The following is an 11,117-nucleotide window of genomic DNA, read 5'->3' on the forward strand; positions in this document are numbered from 1 at the left end:
AGGTAGAAAATGAACACTGTCCTTGCAAACAGTAAAACAAACTAAACACCCACAACAGTTGTAAATGCACAATTCCCCTTAAAATGTTAAAAATACCATGTAAATTTAAGAGCATCAGTACTTTTTATTATATAGAACTTAATTCACAAAAGTGACTTCCATTCTCATGGCACTTTTACAAGAGGATTTAGTCAAGGAAAAATCTTGAGCAGCTCTTTCTGTGGAAAAAGAATGCGATAATGGCTACAGTTTTGAAAGGACAACACTCACTATAGTGGCCTGGCTGCAGCCGCCATCCTTCTTCCTCAGTAGCGTCTTCTAGAACAAGAAACAAGACACTGTGTGGCGCTCATCTTCACCTGAAGATTTCAGAGTCCCCAGTAAAGCTCCATCTGCAGTAACCAGCACTGTTAATCCCACTTAGATGTTTTCCTCCTCATATAACTGTGTCCCTCACTATCAATAGCTTCATAGAGGTCCTTCTTATTCTCCTGTGTCGCATGTAGATAACCGATATAAGCCACACAAAGTGAAAGGGTTATCAATCCGAAAGCCATTACAGGTTTGTTCTGTCAAAGAAAAAAAATTATAAGACCTCATTAAGACTCATCATTTGAGGAGACTCAAGTATCTCTTGCACTCTCCTCCTGACATGCCAAGGCTTTAGTACCACACCAGCATTCCTACGGTATTAATTTCATTTATAAAAATTTACCCAGTTCTTTATTCAATTAACTCAACTCCTGATAATTTAGAGACTATAGAAGACTCTTGCTTCTTCTCTCCACAGCTGGGACATCTCTGACCTTCACCTTTAGGAAGGTGAGGCTGGAAGAGGTGCGGGGGAAACGAGAGGCATGAAAACTGGTCCAGTGCTCAGAGTTTTCAGTGTTATCTGTGTGATGCAGAAAAGTTGCTTAACTTCTCTGGGCCCAAGCTTCCCACTTGCAAACCTTAAATTAGTTAATTTTATTAGGAAGTGAGGAAGGAAGTATACATGCTATTCTTCTCACCTGAGTTCATGGATAACTGGCAGAAACCCTTTCATGTCATATACCAGGTACAGCAAAATATACACGCTCTTCTCTGGGAACTTATTCTATTACCTCAAGAAATTTAGTGATTGGAAGAGAAATGCTACTATAATAACCTTGATTTGCTGCTGTAAAATCCAAGACCCTAAGAGGCAAAGTGATGCAGCTCTGAATATTTTTTTTTAAAAGCTTTTTAAATTTGTATTTTCTGCTTCTGTCACCATACCTGTTATATTACTATAATTTCAAATCTTAATAATCAAAAAAATAAAGGTCAAGCCTCAGAGCAGTTTAAATTTACAATTCTTTTTTAAAATATTTCTTATTTTATTTATTTATCCATTCATTCATTCATTTATTTATGGCTGCGTTGGGTCTTTGTTGCTGCGCACGGGCTTTCTCTAGTTGCGGCAAGGGCTACTCTTCGTTGTGGTGTGTGGGCTTCTCACTGCGGTGGCTTCTCTTGTTGTGGAGCATGGGCTCCAGGCACATGGGCTTCAGTAGTTGTGGCACACGGGCTCAGCAGTTGTGGCTCACGGGCTCTAGAGCACAGGCTCAGTAGTTGTGGTGCACAGGCTCAGTTGCTCCGTGGCATGTGGGATCTTCCCGGACCAGGGCTTGAACCCGTGTTCCCTGCCCTGGCAGGCGAATTCTTAACCACTGCACCACCAGGGAAGCCCTAAATTTACAATTCTTGAAATGTATTTGGCAATTAAAAGAATACATTAGGGACTTCCCTGGTGGCACAGTGGTTAAGAATCCACCTGCCAATACAGGGGACATGGGTTCGAGCCCTGGTCCGGGAAGATCCCACATGCTGCGGAGCAACTGAGCCCGTGCACCACAACTACTGAACCTGCGCTCTGGAGCCCGCGAGCCACAACTACTGAGCCTGCGCTCTAGAGCCCGCGAGCCACAACTACTGAGCCTGCGCTCTAGAGCCCGCAAGCCACAACTACTGAGCCTGCGTGCCACAACTACTGAAGCCCGTGCACCTAGAGCCTGTGCTCCAGAACAAGACAAGCCACCGCAATGAGAAGCCCAGGCACGGCAATGAAGAGTAGCCCATGAACCGCAACAAAGAGTAGCCCCCGCTCGCCGCAACTAGAGAAAGCCCACGTGCAGCAACGAAGACCCAACGCAGCCAATAAATAAGTAAATAAATAAATAAATTTATATATATATAAAAAAGAATACATTAGTTCACCGTTTTTAAAACATTTTACCTTGATTTAATTATCTGATTGTTAAATTGACCTATTTAACTTTCAAACAGCTTATACTGGCAACTATGTTATTAAAATTCTAATCACATTCAATACATTTAAGTACATTGTATGATTTGATTTGAGTTTTTAAAAAAGTAAAATTTATCATATCAAATATATTCCATAACTTGCTACAAAAATATGAATGATTAGCTAACTCCCTAACAGTGTAGAAATGCATGTTTTGAAATTTTTCAAGATATGTTTGCAGTATCCCCCTAGGTTAAAATATTAATAAAGCCTGGAATTGTAGACTATAAGAATGATCAGATTTTCAGTCTGTTTTCTTTGTTTCAATGGAGGATCTTATTTACTTAATAATACTTGATCAAACAATAAAAATTTCCTTAAAATTAACACAGATATTAAAATAAAATTTTAAACGGGAATTTGAAAAGTCAATCCATTAAAATCCAACCATTTTCCATTAAAACTCTCCAAACGTGCTCAAAATAATTAGTTTTATATGTGTATTAAGTGAAACAGCATTTAAGATTTTCCTTCCACCTGCTTTTTATTCACAGAGAGGTCTTCCATGATAAAATCAAATAATAAGAACTTTCTATTTCTGACAGCCTAGTTAAATTGAACATAAAGTCTTATCCTGGGAACTTCCCTGGTGGTCTAGTGGCTGGAACTCCGTGCTCCCAGTGCAGGGGGCCTGGTTCCATCCCTGGTCGGGGAGCTGAATCCCACATGCAGCAACTAAAGGTCCCACATGCTGCAACTGGGACCCAGCGCAGCCAAATAAATAAATACATATTAAAAAAAAAAAAAGTCTTATCCTGGATGCATTTCTTACAGGTTTAATGAAGAGCTCTGGATTCACAGCTCGAAATAAGGTTGTGGTGCGGACCCCTCTGAGCCCAGGGTTTCCCAGGTCTTTTTCCTTGGGTGGCTCCTTTTTAACGGCTGGAGGCTCAGGTGCTGAAGACATCTTGACTAATGATGATTTAGTACCTAAAAATAAAATGAGAGATGTTTTTTCCCTTCCAGACTGTGTTCTTTTGATAATGCTCTTTAAGAAACTGATTCTGTTTTCATTCTTTTTTGAATTCCAGTCCACTTTTCCACCAAAAGTGATGGTCCATTATTTTCTTCCTTTGTATAACACATACTTTGTAAATGGAACTTCAGGTTTTGCTTGGTAAAATGGCTATTTTATTTTTCATCTCTTAGACCAAACTAGTGAGGTATGCAAAAATTGTCTTCCTACTTTTCCAGGAGGCTAGATAATTTGTTTGTTGGTCTGAGTCACACTGTATCTTGTTATATGAAGGGGGTGCTAAGGGTGGAAGTGGCCGGTGGGTTATCCACACCTTCTTAATTTCCTTCCATTTTCACTCTTCCTCACCTTCCAATAGCCCTTTCAGGACAGGAGCATTCCATTGCTCCACTTCTCCCACCCCCTCTGCCTTCCTCCACCGGCCACCCCAGCACCAGCACCAGACAGGAAGGGTGAGCAGCTGTCAGTCCCCACTCCCTCTCTGCCTATCAGCCACTCTCTGGAAACAACCACTATGCTACCTCCTTAATCTGAATACCCTTTTTTCTCTTAATTACTCAGAATTTATCCTATTAGATCCGAGTATGTCTTTTGGCTTCTGGTTCTCCCAGCTGGAATGTCATCATTTTGTGAATATTTTTCTCTTCTAGATACTATTACGCAAAAGCTTATTCCTACCATTCCTGCCACCGAATTCTTGGGCGGGGGGGCAGAGTTGCAAGGGAGGAGGTAGGAAAAGACACCTTCCAAAGAAAGGCTGAACTTGATGGCAATATAATAAAATTCTTCGGGGGAAATGTTGAACGCTATCATATAGTAAATGTTATGAAATGAGAGTCAAACACTCACATTTAAACATTCATTGGGGCTTTGTTTATTCAAGTATTCTTTAAGTCTTCCATTTTATAGTCTTTATAAAAGCAATATTTTTGCAACTTTATTACTTATGGAGAAAGTTAGGAGTTCAGTTTTTTCAAAACATACTGATTATTCAATGGGAAAGCTCAACACATGTGTGATCCAAACACAGGAGTGTGCTATGGGCACAGCAGTTGTCCATCAGCAAGATGATCTTGCATTTCACTCCTTCCATCCCCTTGCTAACCATTCTCAGCCATTCATTAAATAAACCTCCCATACTTTGGGCATGTGTATTGGCTTCATAATCACTGGGGAGCAAATAAACATTTCTGAAGCCCTGGGGGTTAGCTGACTTGCCAGTGACAAGTGGTCTCATCTCTTCCGACCACGATGCATTACAGCAGAATAGAGCAATCATCAACCTCTGTTTACCTCTTCTGCGAAGTCTACCTTGGACACGAAGTATATGAGGTAACAACTCGTAAAACACTTATTTCATCAGCATTTAAAACATCATTCAAGCTGTAACAAGCAATTTTTTTTAAATTTCAACTGCATTCAAGTTACTAGTTTTCTCTACTGAACAGTGTTTTTTTCACTACAGACAACTTCTGAATCAATTCCATAACATGCCTGAAATTTGTTCAGCCAGCACACACTTGTTTGAAACTCCCAAGGCTGGCAAAAAAATCCAACGTTTTCTTTAGAACCAGGGGTCCACTCATATGCCCGTCTCTTACGTGAACTTCTTGAAACTGTCGACTGAAGAAAAATGCACAAACTAAAAGTTGCGAGTTAAGTTTTATTTGGGGACCTTACTGAGGACTATAGCCTGGAAGACAGCCTCTCAAGCCTCTCAGATATATTAATATTTATATATATACACATGCAAGATTCTTTGGTCTCCTCTTTCCTTAGCCGAACCTACATTTGCTTTGTGACGAATCAAACAAACAAGCAATCAAGGTAGTATTTATTATACTGCAACCTCTAGACATCCACATTCTGTTTATGTTAAACTGTTTATGTTAAACTCTTTGCCAGAAATGACAATTAAAGAACACCTGGGCTAGAAACCACTGCAAATGTTTACTGAAAGAGCCTTTTACAATTTAAAGTTACCTACTACACTATATTTGAAAAGATTTAATATGCCACAATTTCCATTGTTTGTGATACTTTGGGGAATGTATGAAAATAATATTTTCCATTATACGTCATTCTTTTACTAGGCCTGGAATAAGACAGCTCAGTTCTATTGCTGCTTCTCCTTTAATGAGCCACAGTCACTGAAGATGTTACAACAGTTCTCCCCAAACTGCATGAACTTGTTTATGCCACTGATCAAACAAGTAAAGAATTTTAACAACCTTCTGTACTTTAAGTAAAAAGAAACAGATTACTGAGGCCAAAAAGGGCCTTAGTAGGTAAGAATTTGTGATACATAAGAACAGAACAGGGCTTCCCTGATGGCGCAGTGGTTGAGAATCTGCCTGCCAGTGCAGGGAACACGGGTTCGAGCCCTGGTCTGGGAAGATCCCACATGCCGCGGAGCAACTAGGCCCGTGAGCCACAATCACTGAGCCTGCGCGTCTGGAGCCTGTGCTCCGCAACAAGAGAGGCCGCGATAATGAGAGGCCCGCGCACCGCGATGAGGAGTGGCCCCCGCTTGCCACAACTAGAGAAAGCCCTCGCTCAGAAACGAAGACCCAACACAGCCATAAATAATAAATTAATTAATTAATTAAAAAACTCTAACTCCTGCCCACCTAAAGTGTGATGTTTACTATTAAAAAAAAAAAAAAAAAAAAACAGAACAAAGCAGAACATTTTTTTCATGTAAGAGAAGGTTCTTCTGCATCTCCTCACATGCCCAGCACACAGAGCTGTAGGAATATAACTGGGGCAGAAATTCAAGATGTGGTGGTTGAATAAATAAAGTCTGTAAGATGCAAAACCTTAGCTGTTTCTTCACAGATGTGTCAACTGTCAGTGCTTTTTGGGAAAACAAGTCTCTATTTCAAAAGCAAACTTTTAATCTAGCAGTAAAAGCTGACCAGCTACTTTCAAGTGCAGAGCTAATATAATTCCATTTTAAAAAGCTGCAGCACTGGGCTTCCCTGGTGGCGCAGTGGTTGGGAGTCTGCCTGCCAATGCAGGGGATATGGGTTCGAGCCCTGGTCCGGGAGGATCCCACATGCCGCGGAGCGACTGGGCCCGTGAGCCACAACTGCTGAGCCTGCGCGTCTGGAGCCTGTGCTCCCCAGCGGGAGAGGCCGCGACGGTGAGAGGCCCGCGCACCGCGATTAGGAGTGGCCCCCGCTCGCCGCAACTAGAGAAAGCCCTTGCACAGAAACGAAGACCCAACACACCCAAAAATAAATAAATAAATAAATAAATTTATTAAAAAAAAAAAAAAAGCTGCAGCACCGTAAGTTCAAAGCACAGCAACAACCTATTCCAACATTACCAGTCGAATCAGCAGTACCTAAGACAACAGTTAACATCTAGCACACATCCATCAGAACTTCCTAAGTCTCCCCATCACTTTCTCCCACTTCTTCCCTTACTCTTTTTTTCCCACTGCAGGTAACTAGCACTTTCTTATTTGTATATGATCCTGATCAATCTCTAGATATACTTGCTTTCAAGATATGTTTATTTATAAGCGAGGACCCTCATTTATTGCATTAAAAGGGGAATCTCCGGACTTCCCTGGTGGTCCAGCAGTTAAGACTCCGCACTTCCAATGCAGGGGGCCTGGGTTCGATCCCTGGTCAGGGAACTAGATTCCGCATGCCACAAGTAAGACCCAGCACAGCCAAATAAATAAATATTACACACACACACACACACACACACACACACACACACACATACACACACCCCCCGCCCCCCCCAGCAAGGATGATGGGAACCTGGCACTGAACTGCTCCTGGCAAAGTAATTTGGTGATTAGTTTCTGTGTGGGCCCACCTGTAAAACACTCAATAAATCAGGTATCCCAGGGCCACCACCTGGCTGTGCAATCTGTCCAGGTGCCCCCATTCTTATTTCTTCTTCATTTTTCCATCACCCATTTGTTGTTCCCTTATCAATTCATGAAAAGAAACTGTATATAATTTTTTTTAAATAGAAGAGAGTAGAATTTTTCATACTTGCCTGTAAAAAAGATCTAAACTAAACTGTATTTACTTCATATGTCCCTCCTGGAGAAAAGACAGTCTCTTCAATAAGTAGTGCTGGGAAAACTGGACAGCTACATGTAAAAGAATGAAATCAGAACATTCTCTAACAACATACACAAAAATAAACTCAAAATGTATTAAAGACCTAAATGTAAGGCTGGATACTATAAAACTCTGAGAGGACAACACAGGCAAAACACTCTTTGACATAAATCACAGCAATATCTTTTTGAATACAAAAGGATCAACCTCCTAGAGTAATGAAAATAAAAACAAAAATAAACAAATGGGACCTAATTAAACTTAGCTTTTGCACAGCAAAGGAAACCATAAACAAAATGAAAAGACAACCTACAGAATGGGAGAAAATATTTGCAAACGATGCGACTGACAAGGGATTAATCTCCAAAATATACAAACAGCTTACGCAGCTCAATATCAAAAAAACAAACAACCCAATCAAAAAATGGGTGGAAGACCTAAATAGACATTTCTCCAAAAAAGACATACACATGGCCCATAGGCACATGAAAAGATGTTCAACATAGCTAATCATGAGAGAAATGCAAATCAAAGCTACAATGAGTTATCACCTCACGCTGGTCAGAATGGCCATCATCAAAAAGTCTACAAACAATAAATACTGGAGAGGGTGTGGAGAAAAGGAAACCTTCCTACATTGCTGGTGGGAATGTAAATTGGTACAGCCACTATGGAGAACGGTATGGAGTTTCCTTAAAAAACTAAAAATAGAGCTACCATATGATCCAGCAATCCCACTCCTGGGCATATATCTGGAGGAAAACAATAATTTGAAAAGATACATGCACCCCAATGTTCATTGCAGCACTATTTACAATAGCCAAGACACGGAAGCAACCTAAATGTCCATCAACAGGTGAATGGATAAAGATGATGTGGTATATATACACAATGGAATATTACTCAGCCATAAAAAAGAAAGAAATAATGTCAATTGCAGTAACATGGATGGACCTAGAGCTTATCATACTAAGCGAAGTAAGTCAGAAAGAGAAAGACAAATACCATATGTGGAATCTAAAAAAATGATACAAATCAACTTATTTACAAAACAGAAACAGACTCACAGACATAGAAAACAAACTTAGGGTTACCAAAGGGGAAAGGTGGGAGTGTGGATAAATTAGGAGTATGGGATTAAGATACACACAATACTATATATAAAATAGATAATCAACCAGGACCTACTGTATAGCACAGGGAACTCTACTCAATATTCTGTAATAACCTATAAGGGAAAAGAATCTGAAAAAGAATGGATATATGTATTTGTATAACCAAATGACTTTGCTGTACACCTGAAACTAACACAACATTGTAAATCAACTATACTCCAATATAAAATAAAAATTTAAAAAAAAGATCTAAACTAAACTGCATTTACTTCATATGTCCCTCCTGGTAAAAAGTTCTTTACCTTTTTCTTCTGCCCACCCTCTGGTGAAGGCAATATGCGATAGGAAAAGGAAGCAACAAAGGTAAAGGACTGACTCTTTGCACCAATGTCACAAGGGTCATTCACATCCTAAAGTGTGAGTGAGAATGGTGCTCCCCTGGAATGAATAATGCACACTGTGCGAGGCTATACAAAGATGTTCCTAAGCCGAGTCAGGAACAGTCATTTTTGAATGATTTTCTCTCCTTTAGTAAAACTCTTACTCTGCAGGATGATCCAGAATATATTTGGCAACTGACATTAAACAATTCAGTGAAATAAAATTGGCATGACATAAAAATTAGACCAAGATATAAAGAATCTGAGTTACTTTGGGGGAAAACCTCAATCTTCAGATATTCATTTTTGAAATAAGCATCTCAGTAGAAGATAAATTTAGAAAATTATCAGAATCATAGAACATTAGAGAGAAGGCATGTCAGCAATAATCAAAGCCTTGTTTTTAAGACTTAGGGAATTAGAAAATGGACAAAATACTTTAATGAGATATAAATATACTTGTTATTTTAGTTCCACATACCACACTATTTTAATATTTAAGAAAATCACTTGAAGTCTGGGGCAGGACACCTTAAAAATAGTTTGAATTAGAATAAGCAAGTTTGGGACAGAATCAGAGGACTTGTCTTGAGGGAGTGTAGCATAGCCTCAAATGCCAACTTTGCTACGGATTAGGTGTATGTTTTTGAGTGACAACCTCTCTAAGCCTCAGTCTGCACCTTTATAAAAGGGATAGTATTATCTAATGCATAGAATTACTATGTGAATTAAATGAAGTAACATTTTTTAAAGAACAAAACAGATGTTCAATAACTGGTAGCTACTGTGACCTTCACCATCGAATCCAATCCCCTTTTTTCAAACAAAGAAATCTAAACCCACAGAGATTGCCTTTGCCCAAGGGAGGGTGAGATAATCCAGGTCTCTCAATTTCCAGCCCACCCCTAGACCACCACTTCACCCCACCTTACTCCTACATTGATAAGACTCTGCATTTGTAAGTTATTACAAGATTTAAGAAACATAAAATTATAATCACTTAAATTTTAAAGATAAATTCTGTATTTGCTGTTTTTAAGGTAAAAAACGCCATTAAAAAATCTCTTTCCATCTCTTGAAATTTACTGTACCTAGAAAAAGGAGAAAGATTTTATTTTTTTTTTAATATACTGAGCTCCTCTATGTTCTAGGCCCCGAGTCTCCACACAGATATTTTCTATCAAGGGTTCTTTTTTTTTTTTAATTTATTTATTTATTTTTGGCTGTGTTGGGTCTTCGTTTCTGTGCGAGGGCTTTCTCTAGTTGTGGCAAGCGGGGGCCACTCCCTATCGCGGCCTCTCTTGTTGCGGAGCACAGGCTCCAGACGCGCAGGCTCAGTAGTTGTGGCTCACGGGCCTAGTTGCTCCGCGGCATGTGGGATCTTCCCAGACCAGGCCTCGAACCCGTGTGCCCTGCATTAGCAGACAGATTCTCAACCACTGCGCCACCAGGGAAGCCCCGAAGGGGAAAGATTTTGACAACGGTTGTTGCCTACAATCTGAGAGGTGTAAAGTACTATCTGGGTCCGCTGCCCTCCCCATAGTGTGGTACCCACACTACATCTGGCTATTACTCAAAGACAGATACCTTTGAAGGCTCCAGAAAAAAACAAAACAAAACAACTGCACTCAGTTAAGTTCCAGACATTGTGTTGCAGGGGGAACACATGACTAAACACAGTTAAAAAGGAAAGAGGCACCTCACGTGAAAACAGTTACAAAACCACTTTCCCCTAATTAGAAAGTTTGGTGAGCTAGGATACCAAGAAACTGTCCAGGAAATGGGAGGGTTCTGGCGGTGGAAGTGTCCACGGATGGGGCGGGACACGCGCCCGGTGGGGTCAGAGATCTCCCAGACCCGGCTCAGGGCGCCCACCGAGAGGCGAGGATTCGGGGGGCCTGAGAGAACGCCGCCGAGTCCACGCACCTGGGAGCGAGGTCCGCAGGGCGGCCGGGCCCTCCAATGCCAGGGTCGAGTGCGCTGTAGGGCGGCCGCCCTGTCCCCACCCGCCGGCCCGCCTCCCAGCCACCCCGGCCCCGCCGCCGCTCACCTGCCGCGAGGTCACCTCCTCTCCGCGCCCGCTGCGCTCCGCCTCTCCTCCTGCGCCTCGTCTCCCCCTGCAGGAGAGAGCGGCCCAGCGCGCTCGGCAAGCTCGGCGCCGCAGCGGCCCCTACAGCCCGGAGGCTGCGGCGCAGGGGCGCGGGAGCGGAGGAGTACCAGTCT

The 11,117-nt window shown here is 41.4% G+C and overlaps 1 protein-coding gene across 4 annotated transcripts; it reads right to left on the reverse strand.

The window, feature by feature from the left end:
* Positions 1-100: 100 nt before the first annotated feature.
* Positions 101-11,030, reverse strand: SMIM8 (small integral membrane protein 8). Of its 4 annotated transcripts, none has more exons than XM_082474018.1 (4): positions 10,945-10,982; positions 7,332-7,428; positions 3,105-3,262; positions 101-569 (listed from the first exon to the last, which is right to left on the reverse strand). In XM_082474018.1, the coding sequence occupies exons 3-4, from the start codon at positions 3,237-3,239 to the stop codon at positions 411-413; spliced, it is 294 nt and encodes a 97-aa protein (XP_082330144.1). In that variant the 5' UTR covers positions 3,240-3,262; positions 7,332-7,428; positions 10,945-10,982; the 3' UTR covers positions 101-410. The 4 variants fall into 4 exon arrangements, with proteins under 4 accessions (XP_082330144.1, XP_082330145.1, XP_082330143.1 ...); XM_082474019.1 differs by lacking the exon at positions 10,945-10,982 and adding an exon at positions 10,821-10,841; XM_082474017.1 differs by lacking the exon at positions 7,332-7,428 and having other exon boundaries at positions 10,945-11,030.
* Between the last annotated feature and the right edge of the window lie 87 nt (positions 11,031-11,117).

This window comes from Balaenoptera physalus (genome assembly GCF_965194825.1).
Source record: "Balaenoptera physalus genome assembly, chromosome: 9".
Classification (NCBI taxonomy): Eukaryota; Metazoa; Chordata; class Mammalia; order Artiodactyla; family Balaenopteridae; genus Balaenoptera; species Balaenoptera physalus.